Genomic DNA, 24,645 nt, shown 5'->3' with positions numbered 1-24,645 from the left:
CTGATGATAACAGAACACAACTCCATCACCAGGTAGTAACTGATGATAACAGAACACAACTCCATCACCAGGTAGTAACTGATGATAACAGAACACAACTCCATCACCAGGTAGTAACAGATAACAGAACACAACTCCATCACCAGGTAGTAACTGATGATAACAGGACACAACTCCATCACCAGGTAGTAACTGATGATAACAGATGAATAACAGACACAACTCCATCACCAGGTAGTAACTGATGATGACAGGACACAACTCCATCACCAGGTAGTAACTGATGATAACAGAACACAACTCCATCACCAGGTAGTAACTGATGATAACAAATGACAGGACACAACTCCATCACCAGGTAGTAACTGATGATAACAGAACACAACTCCATCACCAGGTAGTAACTAATGATAACAGGACACAACTCCATCACCAGGTAGTAACTGATGATACCAGAACACAACTCCATCACCAGGTAGTAACTGATGATGACAGAACACAACTCCATCACCAGGTAGTAACTGATGATAACAGAACACAACTCCATCACCAGGTAGTAACTGATGATAACAAATGACAGGACACAACTCCATCACCAGGTAGTAACTGATGATACAGATGACACACAACTCCATCACCAGGTAGTAACTGATGATAACAGATGACAGAACACAACTCCATCACCAGGTAGTAACTGATGATACAGGACACAACTCCATCACCAGGTAGTAACTGATGATAACAGATACACAACTCCATCACCAGGTAGTAACTGATGATAACAGATAACAGACACAACTCCATCACCAGGTAGTAACTGATGATAACAGGACACAACTCCATCACCAGGTAGTAACTGATGATAACAGGACACAACTCCATCACCAGGTAGTAACTGATGATGACAGGACACAACTCCATCACCAGGTAGTAACTGATGATAACAGACACAACTCCATCACCAGGTAGTAACTGATGATAACAGACACAACTCCATCACCAGGTAGTAACTGATGATAACAGGACACAACTCCATCACCAGGTAGTAACTGATGATAACAGAACACAACTCCATCACCAGGTAGTAACTGATGATAACAGAACACAACTCCATCACCAGGTAGTAACTGATGATAACAGAACACAACTCCATCACCAGGTAGTAACTGATGATAACAGAACACAACTCCATCACCAGGTAGTAACTGATGATAACAGAACACAACTCCATCACCAGGTAGTAACTGATGATAACAGAACACAACTCCATCACCAGGTAGTAACTGATGATAACAGATGACAGAACTCAACTCCATCACCAGGTAGTAACTGATGATAACAGAACACAACTCCATCACCAGGTAGTAACTGATGATAACAGAACACAACTCCATCACCAGGTAGTAACTGATGATAACAGATGGAAGGACACAACTCCATCACCAGGTAGTAACTGATGATGACAGGACAGAACTCCATCCAGGTAGTAACTGATGATAACAGAACACAACTCCATCACCAGGTAGTAACTGATGATAGTAACAGATAACAGGACACAACTCCATCACCAGGTAGTAACTGATGATAACAGATACACAACTCCATCACCAGGTAGTAACTGATGATAACAGGACACAACTCCATCACCAGGTAGTAACTGATGATAACAGATAACAGGACACAACTCCATCACCAGGTAGTAACTGATGATAACAGATAACAGGACACAACTCCATCACCAGGTAGTAACTGATGATAACAGAACACAACTCCATCACCAGGTAGTAACTGATGATAACAGAACACAACTCCATCACCAGGTAGTAACTGATGATAACAGAACACAACTCCATCACCAGGTAGTAACTGATGATAACAGGACACAACTCCATCACCAGGTAGTAACTGATGATAACAGAACACAACTCCATCACCAGGTAGTAACTGATGATTACAGAACACAACTCCATCACCAGGTAGTAACTGATGATAACAGGACACAACTCCATCACCAGGTGGTAACTGATGATAACAGGACACAACTCCATCACCAGGTAGTAACTGATGATAACAGACACAACTCCATCACCAGGTAGTAACTGATGATAACAGATGGAAGGACACAACTCCATCACCAGGTAGTAACTGATGATGACAGGACACAACTCCATCACCAGGTAGTAACTGATGAAAACAGAACACAACTCCATCACCAGGTAGTAACTGATGATAACAGATGGCAGGACACAACTCCATCACCAGGTAGTAACTGATGATAACAGAACACAACTCCATCACCAGGTAGTAACTATGATAACAGGACACAACTCCATCACCAGGTAGTAACTGATGATAACAGATGACAGTAACTGACACAACTCCATCACCAGGTAGTAACTGAAGATACAGAACACAACTCCATCACCAGATAACAGATGACAGAACACAACTCCATCACCAGGTAGTAACTGATGATAACAGAACACAACTCCATCACCAGGTAGTAACTGATGATAACAAATGACAGGACACAACTCCATCACCAGGTAGTAACTGATGATAACAGATGACAGGACACAACTCCATCACCAGGTAGTAACTGATGATGATAACAGATACACAACTCCATCACCAGGTAGTAACTGATGATAACAGATGGCACACAACTCCATCACCAGGTAGTAACTGATGATGACAGGACAGAACTCCATCACCAGGTAGTAACTGATGATAACAGAACACAACTCCATCACCAGGTAGTAACTGATGATAACAGATGGCAGGACACAACCATCACCAGGTAGTAACTGATGATGACAGGACACAACTCCATCACCAGGTAGTAACTGATGATAACAGAACACAACTCCATCACCAGGTAGTAACTGATGATAACAGATAACAGGACACAACTCCATCACCAGTTAGTAGTAACTGATGATAACAGATAACAGAACACAACTCCATCACCAGGTAGTAACTGATGATAACAGAACAGGTACATGAACTCCATCACCAGGTAGTAACTGATGATAACAGAACACAACTCCATCACCAGGTAGTAACTGATGACAGAACACAACTAACAGAGTAACATGATAACAGAACAAACTCCATCACCAGTTAGTAACTGATGATAACAGATAACAGAACACAACTCCATCACCAGTTAGTAACCAGGTGATGATAACAGATAACTGACAGGAACACAACTCCATCACCAGGTAGTAACTGATGATAACAGAACACAACTCCATCACCAGGTAGTAACTGATGATAACAGAACACAACTCCATCACCAGTTAGTAACTGATGATAACAGATAACAGAACACAACTCCATCACCAGGTAGTAACTGATGATGACAGACACACAACTCCATCACCAGGTAGTAACTGATGATAACAGAACACAACTCCATCACCAGGTAGTAACTGATGATAACAGAACACAACTCCATCACCAGGTAGTAACTGATGATAACAGAACACAACTCCATCACCAGGTAGTAACTGATGATAACAGAACACAACTCCATCACCAGGTAGTAACTGATGATAACAGATACAGAACACAACTCCATCACCAGTTAGTAACTGATGATAACAGATAACAGAACACAACTCCATCACCAGTAGTAACTGATGATACAGACACAACAACCATCACCAGGTAGTAACTGATGATAACAGAACACAACTAGTAACTGATGATAACAGAACCATCACCAGGTAGTAACTGATGATAACAGATAACAGAAACACAACTCCATCACCAGGTAGTAACTGATGATAACAGATAACAGAACACAACTCCATCACCAGGTAGTAACTGATGATGACAGGACACAACTCCATCACCAGGTAGTAACTGATGATAACAGAACACAACTCCATCACCAGGTAGTAACTGATGATAACAGAACACAACTCCATCACCAGGTAGTAACTGATGATAACAGAACACAACTCCATCACCAGGTAGTAACTGATGATAACAGGACACAACTCCATCACCAGGTAGTAACTGATGATAACAGGACACAACTCCATCACCAGGTAGTAACTGATGATAACAGAACACAACTCCACAGTAACTGATGATAACACCAGGTAGTAACTGATGATGACAGACACAACTCCATCACCAGGTAGTAACTGATGATAACAGACACAACTCCATCACCAGGTAGTAACTGATGATAACAGAACACAACTCCATCACCAGGTAGTAACTGATGATAACAGATAACAGAACACAACTCCATCACCAGGTAGTAACTGATGATAACAGATGACACACAACTCCATCACCAGGTAGTAACTGATGATAACAGATGACACAACTCCATCACCAGGTAGTAACTGATGATAACAGAACACAACTCCATCACCAGGTAGTAACTGATGATAATCAGGTATAACAGAACACAACTCCATCACCAGGTAGTAACTGATGATAACAGAACACAACTCCATCACCAGGTAGTAACTGATGATAACAGATGACAGAACACAACTCCATCACCAGGTAGTAACTGATGATAACAGGACACAACTCCATCACCAGGTAGTAACTGATGATAACAGAACACAACTCCATCACCAGGTAGTAACTGATGATAACAGATGACACAACTCCATCACCAGGTAGTAACTGATGATGACAGGACACAACTCCATCACCAGGTAGTAACTGATGATAACAGAACACAACTCCATCACCAGGTAGTAACTGATGATAACAGATAACAGAACACAACTCCATCACCAGGTAGTAACTGATGATAATCACCAGGTAGTAACAACTCCATCACCAGGTAGTAACTGATGATAACAGGACACAACTCCATCACCAGGTAGTAACTGATAACAGATAACAGGACACAACTCCATCACCAGGTAGTAACTGATGATAACAGGAACACAACTCCATCACCAGGTAGTAACTGATGATAACAGAACACAACTCCATCACCAGGTAGTAACTGATGATGACAGGACACAACTCCATCACCAGGTAGTAACTGATGATAACAGGACACAACTCCATCACCAGGTAGTAACTGATGATAACAGATAACAGGACACAACTCCATCACCAGGTAGTAACTGATGATAACAGGACACAACTCCATCACCAGGTAGTAACTGATGATAAGGACAGTAGTAACTGATGATAACAGGACACAACTCCATCACCAGGTAGTAACTGATGATAACAGAACACAACTCCATCACCAGGTAGTAACTGATGATAACAGGACACAACTCCATCACCAGGTAGTAACTGATGATAACAGAACACAACTCCATCACCAGGTAGTAACTGATGATAACAGAACACAACTCCATCACCAGGTAGTAACTGATGATAACAGAACACAACTCCATCACCAGGTAGTAACTGATGATAACAGGACACAACTCCATCACCAGGTAGTAACTGATGATAACAGAACACAACTCCATCACCAGGTAGTAACTGATGATAACAGATAACAGGACACAACTCCATCACCAGGTAGTAACTGATGATAACAGAACACAACTCCATCACCAGGTAGTAACTGATGATTACAGAACACAACTCCATCACCAGGTAGTAACTGATGATAACAGACACAACTCCATCACCAGGTAGTAACTGATGATGACAGGACACAACTCCATCACCAGGTAGTAACTGATGATAACAGAACACACAACTCCATCACCAGGTAGTAACTGAATGATAACAGGACACAACTCCATCACCAGGTAGTAACTGATGATAACAGATGACAGGACACAACTCCATCACCAGGTAGTAACTGATGATAACAGAACACAACTCCATCACCAGGTAGTAACTGATGATGACAGGACACAACTCCATCACCAGGTAGTAACTGATGATAACAGAACACAACTCCATCACCAGGTAGTAACTGATGATAACAGATGACAGGACACAACTCCATCACCAGGTAGTAACTGATGATAACAGAACACAACTCCATCACCAGGTAGTAACTGATGATGATAACAGGATGACACAATCACCAGGTAGTAACTGATGATAACAGAACACAACTCCATCACCAGGTAGTAACTGATGATAACAGAACACAACTCCATCACCAGGTAGTAACTGATGATAACAGAACACGACTCCATCACCAGGTAGTAACTGATGATACAGGACAGGTAGTAACTGATGATAACAGAACACAACTCCATCACCAGGTAGTAACTGATGATAACAGATGGCAGGACACAACTCCATCACCAGGTAGTAACTGATGATGACAGGACACAACTCCATCACCAGGTAGTAACTGATGATAACAGAACACAACTCCATCACCAGGTAGTAACTAATGATAACAGGACACAACTCCATCACCAGGTAGTAACTGATGATAACAGATGACAGAACACAACTCCATCACCAGGTAGTAACTGATGATAACAGATGGCAGGACACAACTCCATCACCAGGTAGTAACTGATGATAACAGATGACAGGACACAACTCCATCACCAGGTAGTAACTGATGATAACAGATGACAGAACACAACTCCATCACCAGGTAGTAACTGATGATAACAGATGACAGAACACAACTCCATCACCAGGTAGTAACTGATGATGACAGGACACAACTCCATCACCAGGTAGTAACTGATGATAACAGAACACAACTCCATCACCAGTTAGTAACTGATGATAACAGATAACAGAACACAACTCCATCACCAGTTAGTAACTGATGATAACAGATGACAGGACACAACTCCATCACCAGTTAGTAACTGATGATAACAGATAACAGAACACAACTCCATCACCAGTTAGTAACTGATGATAACAGATAACAGAACACAACTCCATCACCAGTTAGTAACTGATGATGACAGATGACAGGACACAACTCCATCACCAGGTAGTAACTGATGATAACAGATGACAGGATAACAGACAACTCCATCACCAGGTAGTAACTGATGATAACAGAACACAACTCCATCACCAGGTAGTAACTGATGATAACAGATGGCAGGACACAACTCCATCACCAGGTAGTAACTGATGATGACAGGACACAACTCCATCACCAGGTAGTAACTGATGATAACAGAACAGAACAGATAACAGACACAACTCCATCACCAGGTAGTAACTGATGATAACATCACCAGGTAATGACAGGACACAACTCCATCACCAGGTAGTAACTGATGATAACAGATGACAGAACACAACTCCATCACCAGGTAGTAACTGATGATAACAGAACACAACTCCATCACCAGGTAGTAACTGATGATGACAGATGACAGGACACAACTCCATCACCAGGTAGTAACTGATGATAACAGATGACAGGACACAACTCCATCACCAGGTAGTAACTGATGATAACAGGACACAACTCCATCACCAGGTAGTAACTGATGATAACAGAACACAACTCCATCACCAGGTAGTAACTGATGATAACAGGACACAACTCCATCACCAGGTAGTAACTGATGATAACAGATAACAGGACACAACTCCATCACCAGGTAGTAACTGATGATAACAGGACACAACTCCATCACCAGGTAGTAACTGATGATAACAGGACACAACTCCATCACCAGGTAGTAACTGATGATAACAGAACACAACTCCATCACCAGGTAGTAACTGATGATTACAGAACACAACTCCATCACCAGGTAGTAACTGATGATAACAGGACACAACTCCATCACCAGGTAGTAACTGATGATAACAGAACACAACTCCATCACCAGGTAGTAACTGATGATAACAGATAACAGGACACAACTCCATCACCAGGTAGTAACTGATGATAACAGAACACAACTCCATCACCAGGTAGTAACTGATGATTACAGAACACAACTCCATCACAAGGTAGTAACTGATGATAACAGGACACAACTCCATCACCAGGTAGTAACTGATGATAACAGAACACAACTCCATCACCAGGTAGTAATTGATGATTACAGAACACAACTCCATCACCAGGTAGTAACTGATGATAACAGGACACAACTCCATCACCAGGTAGTAACTGATGATAACAGATGGCAGGACACAACTCCATCACCAGGTAGTAACTGATGATGACAGGACAGAACTCCATCACCAGGTAGTAACTGATGATGACAGGACAGAACTCCATCACCAGGTAGTAACTGATGATAACAGAACACAGCTCCATCACCAGGTAGTAACTAATGATAACAGGACACAACTCCATCACCAGGTAGTAACTAATGATAACAGATGACAGGACACAACTCCATCACCAGGTAGTAACTGATGATACCAGAACACAACTCCATCACCAGGTAGTAACTGATGATAACAGAACACAACTCCATCACCAGGTAGTAACTGATGATAACAAATGACAGGACACAACTCCATCACCAGGTAGTAACTGATGATAACAGAACACAACTCCATCACCAGGTAGTAACTGATGATAACAGAACACAACTCCATCACCAGGTAGTAACTGATGATGACAGGACACAACTCCATCACCAGGTAGTAACTGATGATAACAGAACACAACTCCATCACCAGGTAGTAACTGATGATAACAAATGACAGGACACAACTCCATCACCAGGTAGTAACTGATGATGACAGGACACAACTCCATCACCAGGTAGTAACTGATGATAACAGAACACAACTCCATCACCAGGTAGTAACTGATGATAACAAATGACAGGACACAACTCCATCACCAGGTAGTAACTGATGATAACAGATGACAGGACAAACTCCATCACCAGGTAGTAACTGATGATAAGGACAAACTGATCACCAGGTAGTAACTGATGATAACAGAACACAGCTCCATCACCAGGTAGTAACTGATGATAACAGATGGCAGGACACAACTCCATCACCAGGTAGTAACTGATGATGACAGGACACAACTCCATCACCAGGTAGTAACTGATGATAACAGAACACAACTCCATCACCAGGTAGTAACTGATGATAACAGATAACAGAACACAACTCCATCACCAGGTAGTAACTGATGATAACAGATGACAGAACACAACTCCATCACCAGGTAGTAACTGATGATAACAGGACACAACTCCATCACCAGGTAGTAACTGATAGGTATAGTACCTGTTCTCAGTCTCCAGTATGTCCAGTATAGTATAGTACCTTTTTCTCAGTCTCCAGTATGTCCATTATAGTATAGTACCTGTTCTCAGTCTCCAGTACACCAAGTATAGTATAGTACCTATTCTCAGTCTCCAGTATGTCCAGTATAGTATAGTACCTGTTCTCAGTCTCCAGTATGCCCAGTATAGTATAGTACCTGTTCTCAGTCTCCAGTATGTCCAGTATAGTATAGTACCTGTTCTCAATCTCCAGTATGTCCATTATAGTATAGTATAGTACCTGTTCTCAGTCTCCAGTATGTCCATTATAGTATAGTACCTGTTCTCAGTCTCCAGTATGTCCAGTATAGTATAGTATAGTATCTGTTCTCAGTCTCCAGTATGTCCAGTATAGTATAGTATAGTACCTTTTTCTCAGTCTCCAGTATGTCTATTATAGTATAGTATAGTACCTGTTCTCAGTCTCCAGTACACCAAGTATAGTATAGTACCTATTCTCAGTCTCCAGTATGTCCAGTATAGTATAGTACCTTTTTCTCAGTCTCCAGTATGTCCAGTATAGTATAGTACCTGTTCTCAGTCTCCAGTATGTCCAGTATAGTATAGTATAGTACCTGTTCTCAGTCTCCAGTATAGTATAGTACCTGTTCTCAGTCTCCAGTATGTCCAGTATAGTATAGTACCTGTTCTCAGTCTCCAGTATGTCCAGTATAGTATAGTACCTTTTTCTCAGTCTCCAGTATGTCCAGTATAGTATAGTACCTGTTCTCAGTCTCCAGTATGTCCAGTATAGTATAGTATAGTACCTGTTCTCAGTCTCCAGTATAGTATAGTACCTGTTCTCAGTCTCCAGTATGTCCAGTATAGTATAGTACCTGTTCTCAGTCTCCAGTATGTCCAGTATAGTATAGTATAGTACCTGTTCTCAGTCTCCAGTATGTCCAGCAGCTGGGTGATATTGGGATGTCTGATCATCTGTTGGATTTGACCTTCTCTCCGGAGGTTCTTAGTCACGTAAGAGTCCTTCTTCGCCTTCCTCTTATCGATCACCTTTACCGCGACCTGGGACAGGGAGGAGGTGGGGGGAGTGAGGAAAAAATACACAAATCAGTCGAGATTCTGGCTGCGTTTCAAACTCATTAAAGACACTCTCTCCTACCCTCGCCTCTTGCCCTTGGGGGGAATCCCCGCGGCCATATTTGTCGTCAGTCCAAATGATTAGCCAGGCAAGGGAAGTTTGCAACGTAAGCCCCTCAGCTGTTTGCGAGTGTACAATTATGTTCAATTCGGGGCCTGAAACGCCCCATAATTCAATTCGCAATGATTGTACCTCCGCTAAGAAGAGTCAGCCAAAACTTGAACCCTAAACGACAATATGGAGAAGTCGACGTACAAGTGTAAGTAAAAACGAATGTAAATAAGTTAGAAATTGTGCAGCGAATGAAGACACAAGGACATCATGTTAAAGTATGTTTTTGTTTAGTTAGCTTCTGAAAATTGTAGAAATGAAACATTTTCCTTCTTCAGAACTTCCAGCTTGGCAGGCTAACGTTAGTTAGCTAATTCATTTGCTAGCTAGCATAAAGTAGGCAGGCTAACGTTAGTTAGCTAATTAATTTGCTAGCTATCATAAAGTCGGCAGGCTAACGTTAGTTAGCTAATTCATTTGCTAGCTATCATAAAGTAGGCAGGCTAACGTTAGTTAACTAATTCATTTGCTAGCTATCATAAAGTAGGCAGGCTAACGTTAGTTAACTAATTCATTTGCTAGCTATCATAAAGTAGGCAGGCTAACGTTAGTTAGCTAATTAATTTGCTAGCTATCATAAAGTAGGCAGGCTAACGTCAGTTAGCTAATTAATTTGCTAGCTAGCATAAAGTAGGCAGGCTAACGTTAGTTAGCTAATTAATTTGCTAGCTATCATAAAGTAGGCAGGCTAACGTTAGTTAGCTAATTCATTTGCTAGCTATCACAAAGTAGGCAGGCTAACGTTAGTTAGCTCAGTATACTGTTACATTGGTGCCGTGACCCGGATCACTGGTCGCTGCGGAAAAGGAGGAGGTCAAAAGGGGGGTGAGTGTAACGGATGTGAAACAGCTAGCTTAGTTAGCGGAGGTGCGCACTAAACAGCGTTTCAATCGGTGACATCACTTGCTCTGAGACCTTGGTTCGAGCCCGGGTATGGGCGAGGGGACGGCCTAAAGTTATACTGTTACATAGAGCATATAAAAGCACCCACAAGCTACCAGTGGCAGAAAACACAATCGTCACGGGACGAACAAGTGAAACATTTCCGGCCAAGGGCGGTCCATTTAAAATGAATTCTCGCCCTGCAAGTGTAAATTCGTCAGACGTCATGATTCGTCATAAGAAGTATCCACTTAATTTGAGGGATGAGGGGAAAGGGTGTGTCTTTTAAGGACAGCCCGACCTCTCCACTCTCTGAGACAGCCCGACCTCGCCACTCTCTGAGACAGCCCGACCTCGCCACTCTCTGAGACAGCCCGACCTCGCCACTCTCTGAGACAGCCCGACCTCGCCACTCTCTGAGACAGCCCGACCTCGCCACTCTCTGAGACAGCCCGACCTCGCCACTCTCTGAGACAGCCCGACCTCGCCACTCTCTGAGACAGCCCGACCTCGCCACTCTCTGAGACAGCCCGACCTCGCCACTCTCTGAGACAGCCCGACCTCGCCACTCTCTGAGACAGCCCGACCTCGCCACTCTCTGAGACAGCCCGACCTCGCCACTCTGAGACAGCCCGACCTCGCCACTCTGAGGCAGCCCGACCTCGCCACTCTGAGGCAGCCCGATGAGGTCTTTCTCAGTTAATTACAACAAACAATCCCACTACCTCCACTACCTCCCACTGTCTCAATCCCACTACCTCCACTACCTCCCACTGTCTCATTCCCACTACCTCCCATTGTCTCATTCCCACTACCTCCCATTGTCTCATTCCCACTGTCTCATTCCCACTACCTCCCACTGTCTCAATCCCACTACCTCCACTACCTCCCACTGGTCTGTCTCAATCCCACTACCTCCACTACCTCCACTGTCTCATTATCCTGTCTCTTCTCCACTACCTCCTGTTGTCTCAATCCCACTACCATCCACTACCTCCCACTGTCTCAATCCCTGTACTACCTCCCACTGTCTCATTCCACTACCTCCCACTGTCTCAATCCCACTACCTCCTGGGGCACTGTCTCATTTAGACGTACTAGTCCCACTGTCTCAATCCCCTGAACCTCCCACTGTCTCCCAGGCCACTAAAATCCCACTGTTCTCAATCCCACTACCTCCCAAATGTCTCATTCCCACTACCTCCACTACCTCCCACTGTCTCATTCCCACTAACCTCCACTACCTCCCACTGTCTCATTCCCACTACCTCCCACTGTCTCAATCCCACTACCTCCCACTGTCTCATTCCCACTACCTCCCATTGTCTCAACATTCCCACTACCTCCACTACCTCCCATTGTCTCATTCCCACTGTCTCATTCCCACTACCTCCACTACCTCCACATTGTCTCATTCCCAGGCCTACCTGAGGTTGTCTCATTCCCTACAAACAATCCCATTGTCTCATTCCCACTGTCTCATTCCCACTACCTCCACTACCTCCCACTGTCTCATTCCCACTACCTCCCACTGTCTCATTCCCACTACCTCCCACTGTCTCATTCCCACTACCATCCACTACCTCCCACTGTCTCATTCCCACTACCTCCACTACCTCCCACTGTCTCAATCCCACTACCTCCACTACCTCCCCACTGTCTCAATCCCACTACCTCTCACTGTCTCATTCCCACTACCTCCACTGTCTCAATCCCAATCCCACCTCCCACTGTCTCAATCCCACTACCTCCCACTGTCTCAATCCCACTACCTCCCACTGTCTCATTCCCACTACCTCCACTACCTCCTCCCACTGTCTCAATCCCACTACCTCTCACTGTCTCATTCCCACTACCTCCACTACCTCCCACTGTCTCATTCCCACTACCTCCCACTGTCTCATTCCCACTACCTCCACTACCTCCCACTGTCTCATTCCCACTACCTCCCACTGTCTCAATCCCACTACCTCCCACTGTCTCATTCCCACTACCTCCCATTGTCTCATTCCCACTACCTCCACTACCTCCCATTGTCTCATTCCCACTGTCTCATTCCCACTACCTCCACTACCTCCCATTGTCTCATTCCCACTACCTCCCATTGTCTCATTCCCACTACCTCCCATTGTCTCATTCCCACTGTCTCATTCCCACTACCTCCACTACCTCCCACTGTCTCATTCCCACTACCTCCCACTGTCTCATTCCCACTACCTCCCACTGTCTCATTCCCACTACCTCCCACTGTCTCATTCCCACTACCTCCACTACCTCCCACTGTCTCATTCCCACTACCTCCACTACCTCCCACTGTCTCAATCCCACTACCTCCACTACCTCCCACTGTCTCAATCCCACTACCTCTCACTGTCTCATTCCCACTACCTCCACTACCTCCCACTGTCTCATTCCCACTACCTCCCACTGTCTCATTCCCACTACCTCCACTACCTCCCACTGTCTCATTCCCACTACCTCCCACTGTCTCATTCCCACTACCTCCACTACCTCCCACTGTCTCATTCCCACTACCTCCCACTGTCTCATTCCCACTACCTCCCACTGTCTCAATCCCACTACCTCCACTACCTCCCACTGTCTCAATCCCACTACCTCCACTACCTCCCACTCTCTCATTCCCACTACCTCCCACTGTCTCATTCCCACTACCTCCCACTGTCTCATTCACACTACCTCCACTACCTCCCATTGTCTCATTCCCACTACCTCCAACTGTCTCAATCCCACTACCTCCCACTGTCTCATTCCCACTACCTCCCACTGTCTCAATCCCACTGTCTCATTCCCACTACCTCCCATTGTCTCAATCCCACTACCTCCCACTGTCTCAATCCCACTACCTCCCACTGTCTCAATCCCACTGTCTCATTCCCACTACCTCCCATTGTCTCATTCCCACTACCTCCACTACCTCCCACTGTCTCATTCCCACTACCTCCCACTGTCTCAATCCCACTACCTCCCACTGTCTCATTCCCACTACCTCCACTACCTCCCACTGTCTCAATCCCACTACCTCCCACTGTCTCAATCCCACTACTTCCCACTGTCTCAATCCCACTACCTCCCACTGTCTCAATCCCACTACCTCCCACTGTCTCAATCCCACTACCTCCCACTGTCTCAATCCCACTACCTCCCACTGTCTCATTCACACTACCTCCCACTGTCTCAATCCCACTACCTCCCACTGTCTCATTCCCACTACCTCCCATTGTCTCATTCCCACTACCCCCACTACCTCCCATTGTCTCATTCCCACTGTCTCATTCCCACTACCTCCCACTGTCTCAATCCCACTGTCTCATTCCCACTACCTCCCATTGTCTCAATCCCACTACCTCCCACTGTCTCAATCCCACTACCTCCCACTGTCTCAATCCCACTGTCTCATTCCCACTACCTCCCATTGTCTCATTCCCACTACCTCCACTACCTCCCACTGTCTCATTCCCACTACCTCCACTACCTCCCATTGTCTCAATCCCACTACCTCCCACTGTCTCAATCCCACTACCTCCCACTGTCTCATTCCCACTACCTCCACTACCTCCCACTGTCTCAATCCCACTACCTCCCACTGTCTCAATCCCACTACTTCCCACTGTCTCAATCCCACTACCTCCCACTGTCTCAATCCCACTACCTCCCACTGTCTCAATCCCACTACCTCCCACTGTCTCAATCCCACTACCTCCCACTGTCTCAATCCCACTACCTCCCACTGTCTCATTCCCACTACCTCCCACTGTCTCAATCCCACTACCTCCCACTGTCTCATTCCCACTACCTCCCATTGTCTCCTTCCCACTACCTCCACTACCTCCCACTGTCTCATTCCCACTACCTCCCATTGTCTCATTCCCACTGTCTCATTCCCACTACCTCCACTACCTCCCACTGTCTCATTCCCACTACCTCCCACTGTCTCATTCCCACTACCTCCCATTGTCTCATTCCCACTACCTCCACTACCTCCCACTGTCTCATTCCCACTACCTCCACTACCTCCCACTGTCTCAATCCCACTACCTCCCACTGTCTCAATCCCACTACCTCTCACTGTCTCATTCCCACTACCTCCACTACCTCCCACTGTCTCATTCCCACTACCTCCCACTGTCTCATTCCCACTACCTCCACTACCTCCCACTGTCTCATTCCCACTACCTCCACTACCTCCCACTGTCTCATTCCCACTACCTCCCACTGTCTCATTCCCACTACCTCCACTACCTCCCACTGTCTCATTCCCATTACCTCCCACTGTCTCATTCCCACTACCTCCCACTGTCTCAATCCCACTACCTCCACTACCTCCCACTCTCTCATTCCCACTACCTCCCACTGTCTCAATCCCACTACCTCCCACTGTCTCATTCCCACTACCTCCACTACCTCCCATTGTCTCATTCCCACTACCTCCCACTGTCTCAATCCCACTACCTCCCACTGTCTCATTCCCACTACCTCCCACTGTCTCAATCCCACTGTCTCATTCCCACTACCTCCCATTGTCTCAATCCCACTACCTCCCACTGTCTCAATCCCACTACCTCCCACTGTCTCAATCCCACTACCTCCCACTGTCTCAATCCCACTGTCTCATTCCCACTACCTCCCATTGTCTCATTCCCACTACCTCCACTACCTCCCACTGTCTCATTCCCACTACCTCCACTACCTCCCATTGTCTCAATCCCACTACCTCCCACTGTCTCAATCCCACTACCTCCCACTGGATCATTCCCACTACCTCCACTACCTCCCACTGTCTCAATCCCACTACCTCCCACTGTCTCAATCCCACTACTTCCCACTGTCTCAATCCCACTACCTCCCACTGTCTCAATCCCACTACCTCCCACTGTCTCAATCCCACTACCTCCCACTGTCTCAATCCCACTACCTCCCACTGTCTCAATCCCACTACCTCCCACAGTCTCATTCCCACTACCTCCCACTGTCTCATTCCCACTACCTCCACTACCTCCCACTGTCTCATTCCCACTACCTCCACTACCTCCCATTGTCTCATTCCCACTACCTCCACTACCTCCCACTGTCTCAATCCCACTACCTCCACTACCTCCCATTGTCTCATTCCCACTACCTACACTACCTCCCACTGTCTCATTCCCACTACCTCCCACTGTCTCATTCCCACTACCTCCCACTGTCTCATTCCCACTACCTCCACTACCTCCCACTGTCTCATTCCCACTACCTCCACTACCTCCCACTGTCTCATTCCCACTACCTCCCACTGTCTCAATCCCACTACCTCCACTACCTCCCACTGTCTCAATCCCACTACCTCCACTACCTCCCACTGTCTCATTCCCACTACCTCCACTACCTCCCACTCTCTCATTCCCACTACCTCCCACTGTCTCATTCCCACTACCTCCCACTGTCTCATTCCCACTACCTCCACTACCTCCCATTGTCTCATTCCCACTACCTCCCACTGTCTCAATCCCACTACCTCCCACTGTCTCATTCCCACTACCTCCCACTGTCTCAATCCCACTGTCTCATTCCCACTACCTCCCATTGTCTCAATCCCACTACCTCCCACTGTCTCAATCCCACTACCTCCCACTGTCTCAATCCCACTGTCTCATTCCCACTACCTCCCATTGTCTCATTCCCACTACCTCCACTACCTCCCACTGTCTCATTCCCACTACCTCCACTACCTCCCATTGTCTCAATCCCACTACCTCCCACTGTCTCAATCCCACTACCTCCCACTGGATCATTCCCACTACCTCCACTACCTCCCACTGTCTCAATCCCACTACCTCCCACTGTCTCAATCCCACTACCTCCCACTGTCTCAATCCCACTACTTCCCACTGTCTCAATCCCACTACCTCCCACTGTCTCAATCCCACTACCTCCCACTGTCTCAATCCCACTACCTCCCACTGTCTCAATCCCACTACCTCCCACTGTCTCATTCCCACTACCTCCCACTGTCTCATTCCCACTACCTCCACTACCTCCCACTGTCTCATTCCCACTACCTCCACTACCTCCCATTGTCTCATTTCCACTACCTCCACTACCTCCCACTGTCTCAATCCCACTACCTCCACTACCTCCCATTGTCTCATTCCCACTACCTACACCTCCCACTGTCTCAATCCCACTACCTCCCACTGTCTCAATCCCACTACCTCCCACTGTCTCAATCCCACTACCTCCACTGTCTCAATCCCACTACCTCCCACTGTCTCATTCCCACTACCTCCCACTGTCTCATTCCCACTACCTCCACTACCTCCCACTGTCTCATTCCCACTACCTCCACTACCTCCCATTGTCTCATTCCCACTACCTCCACTACCTCCCACTGTCTCAATCCCACTACCTCCACTACCTCCCATTGTCTCATTCCCACTACCTACACTACCTCCCACTGTCTCATTCCCACTACCTCCCACTGTCTCATTCCCACTACCTCCCACTGTCTCATTCCCACTACCTCCACTACCTCCCACTGTCTCATTCCCACTACCTCCACTACCTCCCACTGTCTCATTCCCACTACCTCCCACTGTCTCAATCCCACTACCTCCACTACCTCCCACTGTCTCAATCCCACTACCTCCACTACCTCCCACTGTCTCATTCCCACTACCTCCACTACCTCCCACTGTCTCATTCCCACTACCTCCCACTGTCTCAATCCCACTACCTCCACTACCTCCCACTCTCTCATTCCCACTACCTCCCACTGTCTCATTCCCACTACCTCCCACTGTCTCATTCCCACTACCTCCACTACCTCCCATTGTCTCATTCCCACTACCTCCCACTGTCTCAATCCCACTACCTCCCACTGTCTCATTCCCACTACCTCCCACTGTCTCAATCCCACTGTCTCATTCCCACTACCTCCCATTGTCTCAATCCCACTACCTCCCATTGTCTCAATCCCACTACCTCCCACTGTCTCAATCCCACTGTCCTCCCACTGTCTCAATCCCACTGTCTCATTCCCACTACCTCCCATTGTCTCATTCCCACTACCTCCACTACCTCCCACTGTCTCATTCCCACTACCTCCACTACCTCCCATTGTCTCAATCCCACTACCTCCCACTGGATCATTCCCACTACCTCCACTACCTCCCACTGTCTCAATCCCACTACCTCCCACTGTCTCAATCCACTACCTCCCACTGTCTCAATCCCACTACTTCCCACTGTCTCAATCCCACTACCTCCCACTGTCTCAATCCCACTACCTCCCACTGTCTCAATCCCACTACCTCCCACTGTCTCAATCCCACTACCTCCCACTGTCTCATTCCCACTACCTCCCACTGTCTCATTCCCACTACCTCCACTACCTCCCACTGTCTCATTCCCACTACCTCCACTACCTCCCATTGTCTCATTTCCACTACCTCCACTACCTCCCACTGTCTCAATCCCACTACCTCCACTACCTCCCATTGTCTCATTCCCACTACCTACACTACCTCCCACTGTCTCAATCCCACTACCTCCCACTGTCTCAATCCCACTACCTCCCACTGTCTCAATCCCACTACCTCCCACTGTCTCAATCCCACTACCTCCCACTGTCTCATTCCCACTACCTCCCACTGTCTCATTCCCACTACCTCCACTACCTCCCACTGTCTCATTCCCACTACCTCCACTACCTCCCATTGTCTCATTCCCACTACCTCCACTACCTCCCACTGTCTCAATCCCACTACCTCCACTACCTCCCATTGTCTCATTCCCACTACCTCCACTACCTCCCACTGTCTCATTCCCACTACCTCCCACTGTCTCATTCCCACTACCTCCCACTGTCTCATTCCCACTACCTCCACTACCTCCCACTGTCTCATTCCCACTACCTCCACTACCTCCCACTGTCTCATTCCCACTACCTCCCCCTGTCTCAATCCCACTACCTCCACTACCTCCCACTGTCTCAATCCCACTACCTCCACTACCTCCCACTGTCTCAATCCCACTACCTCCACTACCTCCCACTGTCTCAATCCCACTACCTCCACTACCTCCCACTGTCTCATTCCACTACCTCCACTGTCTCATTCCCACTACCTCCACTACCTCCCACTGTCTCATTCCCACTACCTCCACTACCTCCACTGTCTCATTCCCACTACCTCCACTGTCTCATTCCCACTACCTCCACTACCTCCCACTGTCTCATTCCCACTACCTCCACTACCTCCCACTGTCTCATTCCCACTACCTCCCACTGTCTCATTCCCACTACCTCCACTACCTCTCACTGTCTCATTCCCACTACCTCCACTACCTCCCACTGTCTCAATCCCACTACCTCCCACTGTCTCATTCCCACTACCTCCCACTGTCTCATTCCCACTACCTCCACTACCTCCCACTGTCTAAATCCCACTACATCCCACTGTCTCATTCCCACTACCTCCCACTGTCTAAATCCCACTACATCCCACTGTCTCATTCCCACTACCTCCCACTGTCTCAATCCCACTACCTCCCACTGTCTCATTCCCACTACCTCCACTGTCTCATTCCCACTACCTCCCACTGTCTCATTCCCACTACCTCTCACTGTCTCATTCCCACTACCTCTCACTGTCTCATTCCCACTACCTCTCACTGTCTCATTCCACTACCTCTCACTGTCTCATTCCACTACCTCCCACTGTCCTACCTCCACTACCTCCCACTGTCTCATTCCCACTACCTCCACTACCTCCCACTGTCTCATTCCCACTACCTCCCACTGTCTCATTCCCACTACCTCCCACTGCCTCATCCCAATTACCTCCACTACCTCCCACTGTCTCATTCCCACTACCTCCCACTGTCTCATTCCCACTACCTCCCACTGTCTCAATCCCACTACCTCCCACTGTCTCATTCCCACTACCTCCCACTGTCTCATTCCCACTACCTCCCACTGTCTCATTCCCACTACCTCCCACTGTCTCAATCCCACTACCTCCCACTGTCTCATTCCCACTACTTCCCACTGTCTCAATCCCACTACCTCCACTACCTCCCACTGTCTCATTCCCACTACCTCCCACTGTCTCATTCCCACTACCTCCCACTGTCTCATTCCCACTACCTCTCACTGTCTCATTCCCACTACATCTCACTGTCTCAATCCCACTACCTCCCACTGTCTCATTCCCACTACCTCCACTACCTCCCACTGTCTCATTCCCACTACCTCCACTACCTCCCACTGTCTCATTCCCACTACCTCCCACTGTCTCATTCCCACTACCTCCCACTGTCTCATTCCCACTACCTCCCACTGTCTCAATCCCACTACCTCCCACTGTCTCATTCCCACTACCTCCCACTGTCTCAATCCACTACCTCCCCACTGTCTCATTCCCACTACCTCCCACTGTCTCATTCCACTACCTCCCACTGTCTCATTCCCACTACCTCCCACTGTCTCAATCCACTACCTCCACTGTCTCATTCCTACTTCCCACTGTCTCAATCCCACTACCTCCACCTCCCACTGTCTCATTCCCACTACCTCTCACTGTCTCATTCCCACTACCTCCACTACCTCCCACTGTCTCAATCCCACTACCTCCACTACCTCCCACTGTCTCAATCCCACTACCTCCACTACCTCCACTGTCTCAATCCACTACCTCCACTACCTCCACTGTCTCATTCCCACTACCTCCACTACCTCCACTGTCTCATTCCACTACCTCCACTACCTCTCACTGTCTCATTCCCACTACCTCCACTACCTCCCACTGTCTCAATCCCACTACCTCCACTACCTCCCACTGTCTCAATCCCACTACCTCCACTACCTCCACTGTCTCATTCCCACTACCTCTCACTGTCTCATTCCACTACCTCCACTACCTCCCACTGTCTCATTCCCACTACCTCCCACTGTCTCATTCCCACTACCTCCACTACCTCCCACTGTCTCATTCCCACTACCTCCCATTGTCTCATTCCCACTGTCTCATTCCCACTACCTCCCACTGTCTCATTCCCACTACCTCCACTACCTCCCACTGTCTCATTCCCACTACCTCCCACTGTCTCAATCCCACTACCTCCCACTGTCTCATTCCCACTACTTCCCACTGTCTCAATCCCACTACCTCCACTACCTCCCACTGTCTCATTCCCACTACCTCCCACTGTCTCATTCCCACTACCTCCCACTGTCTCATTCCCACTACCTCTCACTGTCTCATTCCCACTACCTCTCACTGTCTCAATCCCACTACCTCCCACTGTCTCATTCCCCACTACCTCCACTACCTCCCCGCTGTCTCATTCCACTACTCCACTACCTCCACTGTCTCATTCCCACTACCTCCACTTCCTCCCACTGTCTCATTCCCACTACCTCCCACTGTCTCATTCCCACTACCTCCCACTGTCTCATTCCCACTACCTCCCACTGTCTCAATCCACTACCTCCCACTGTCTCATTCCCACTACCTCCACTGTCTCATTCCCACTACCTCCCACTGTCTCATTCCCACTACCTCCCACTGTCTCAATCCACTACCTCCCACTGTCTCATTCCCACTACCTCCCACTGTCTCAATCCACTACCTCCACTACCTCCCACTGTCTCATTCCCACTACCTCTCACTGTCTCATTCCCACTACCTCCACTACCTCCCACTGTCTCAATCCCACTACCTCCACTACCTCCCACTGTCTCAATCCCACTACCTCCACTACCTCCCACTGTCTCATTCCCACTACCTCCACTACCTCCCACTGTCTCATTCCCACTACCTCCACTACCTCCCACTGTCTCATTCCCACTACCTCCACTACCTCACTGTCTCATTCCCTACCTCCACTACCTCCCACTGTCTCAATCCCACTACCTCCACTACCTCCCACTGTCTCAATCCCACTACCTCCACTACCTCCCACTGTCTCATTCCACTACCTCTCACTGTCTCATTCCCACTACCTCCACTACCTCCCACTGTCTCATTCCTGACCTCCCACTGTCTCATTCCCACTACCTCCACTACCTCCCACTGTCTCATTCCCACTACCTCCACTACCTCCCATTGTCTCATTCCCACTGTCTCATTCCCACTACCTCCCACTGTCTCATTCCCACTACCTCCACTACCTCCCACTGTCTCATTCCCTACCTCTCCTGTCTCAATCCCACTACCTCCACTGTCTCATTCCCACTACCTCCCACTGTCTCATTCCACTACCTCCACTACCTCCCACTGTCTCATTCCCTACCTCCACTGTCTCAATCCACTACCTCTCACTGTCTCATTCCCACTACCTCCACTACCTCCCACTGTCTCAATCCCACTACCTCCACTACCTCCCACTGTCTCATTCCCACTACCTCCCACTGTCTCATTCCCACTACCTCCACTACCTCCCACTGTCTCATTCCCACTACCTCCACTGTCTCATTAATACTACCTCCACTACCTCCACTGTCTCATTCCCACTACCTCCACTACCTCCCACTGTCTCATTCCCTACCTCCACTACCTCCCACTGTCTCATTCCCACTACCTCCACTACTCCCACTGTCTCATTCCCACTACCTCCCACTGTCTCATTCCCACTACCTCCACTACCTCCCACTGTCTCATTCCCACTACCTCCCACTGTCTCATTCCCACTACCTCCCACTGTCTCAATCCCACTACCTCCCACTGTCTCATTCCCACTACCTCCCACTGTCTCATTCCCACTACCTCCACTGTCTCATTCCCACTACCTCCCACTGTCTCACTCCCACTACCTCCCACTGTCTCATTCCCACTTCCCACTGTCTCAATCCCACTACCTCCACTACCTCCCACTGTCTCATTCCCACTACCTCCCACTGTCTCATTCCCACTACCTCCCACTGTCTCATTCCCACTACCTCACTGTCTCATTCCCACTACCTCCACTGTCTCATTCCCACTACCTCCCACTGTCTCATTCCCACTCCTCCACTACCTCCCACTGTCTCATTCCCACTACCTCCACTACCTCCCACTGTCTCATTCCCACTCCACTACCTCCCACTGTCTCATTCCCACTACTTCCCACTGTCTCATTCCCACTACCTCCACTACCTCCACTGTCTCATTCCCACTACCTCCCACTGTCTCATTCCCACTACCTCCCACTGTCTCATTCCCACTACCTCTCACTGTCTCATTCCCACTACCTCCACTGTCTCATTCCCACTACCTCCCACTGTCTCATTCCCACTACCTCCACTACCTCCACTGTCTCATTCCCACTACCTCCACTGTCTCATTCCCACTACCTCCACTACCTCCACTGTCTCATTCCACTACTTCCCACTGTCTCAATCCACTACCTCCACTACCTCCACTGTCTCATTCCCACTACCTCCACTGTCTCATTCCCACTACCTCCCACTGTCTCATTCCCACTACCTCTCACTGTCTCATTCCCACTACCTCTCACTGTCTCATTCCCACTACCTCCACTGTCTCATTCCACTACCTCCACTACCTCCCACTGTCTCATTCCCACTACCTCCACTACCTCCCACTGTCTCATTCCCACTACTTCCCACTGTCTCAATCCACTACCTCCACTACCTCCCACTGTCTCATTCCACTACCTCCCACTGTCTCATTCCCACTACCTCCCACTGTCTCATTCCCACTACCTCCCACTGTCTCATTCCCACTACCTCCCACTGTCTCATTCCCACTACCTCCACTGTCTCATTCCCACTACCTCCCACTGTCTCATTCCCACTACCTCCTGTCTCATTCCCACTACCTCCCACTGTCTCAATCCACTACCTCCCACTGTCTCATTCCCACTACTTCCCACTGTCTCAATCCACTACCTCCACTACCTCCCACTGTCTCATTCCCACTACCTCTCACTGTCTCATTCCACTACCTCCACTACCTCCCACTGTCTCAATCCCACTACCTCCCACTGTCTCATCCACTACCTCCACTACCTCCCACTGTCTCAATTCCTCCACTACCTCCACTGTCTCATTCCCACTACCTCCCACTGTCTCATTCCCACTACCTCCCACTGTCTCATTCCCACTACCTCTCACTGTCTCATTCCCACTACCTCTCACTGTCTCATTCCCACTACCTCCCACTGTCTCATTCCCACTACCTCCACTACCTCCCGCTGTCTCATTCCCACTACCTCCACTACCTCCCACTGTCTCATTCCCACTACCTCCACTACCTCCCACTGTCTCATTCCCACTACCTCCCACTGTCTCATTCCCACTACCTCCCACTGTCTCATTCCCACTACCTCCCACTGTCTCAATCCCACTACCTCCCA

At 48.1% G+C, this 24,645-nt stretch overlaps 1 protein-coding gene across 2 annotated transcripts in view; it reads right to left on the bottom strand.

The window, feature by feature from the left end:
- Nucleotides 1-24,645, bottom strand: part of LOC118382980 (hormonally up-regulated neu tumor-associated kinase homolog A-like) — a 76,076-nt gene that overhangs the window by 32,539 nt on the left and 18,892 nt on the right. For both annotated transcript variants that reach the window (XM_052515072.1, XM_052515073.1), the window contains exon 2: nt 10,081-10,223. In XM_052515072.1, coding sequence (XP_052371032.1) covers nt 10,081-10,223 — 143 coding nt within the window. The remainder of the gene's footprint in view (nt 1-10,080; nt 10,224-24,645) is intronic.

The sequence above is a fragment of the Oncorhynchus keta genome, unplaced genomic scaffold, assembly GCF_023373465.1.
Source record: "Oncorhynchus keta strain PuntledgeMale-10-30-2019 unplaced genomic scaffold, Oket_V2 Un_scaffold_20464_pilon_pilon, whole genome shotgun sequence".
Taxonomy (NCBI): Eukaryota; Metazoa; Chordata; class Actinopteri; order Salmoniformes; family Salmonidae; genus Oncorhynchus; species Oncorhynchus keta.
Note: the sequence above shows the minus strand (reverse complement) of the source record. Positions and strands in the feature narration are given on the sequence as shown.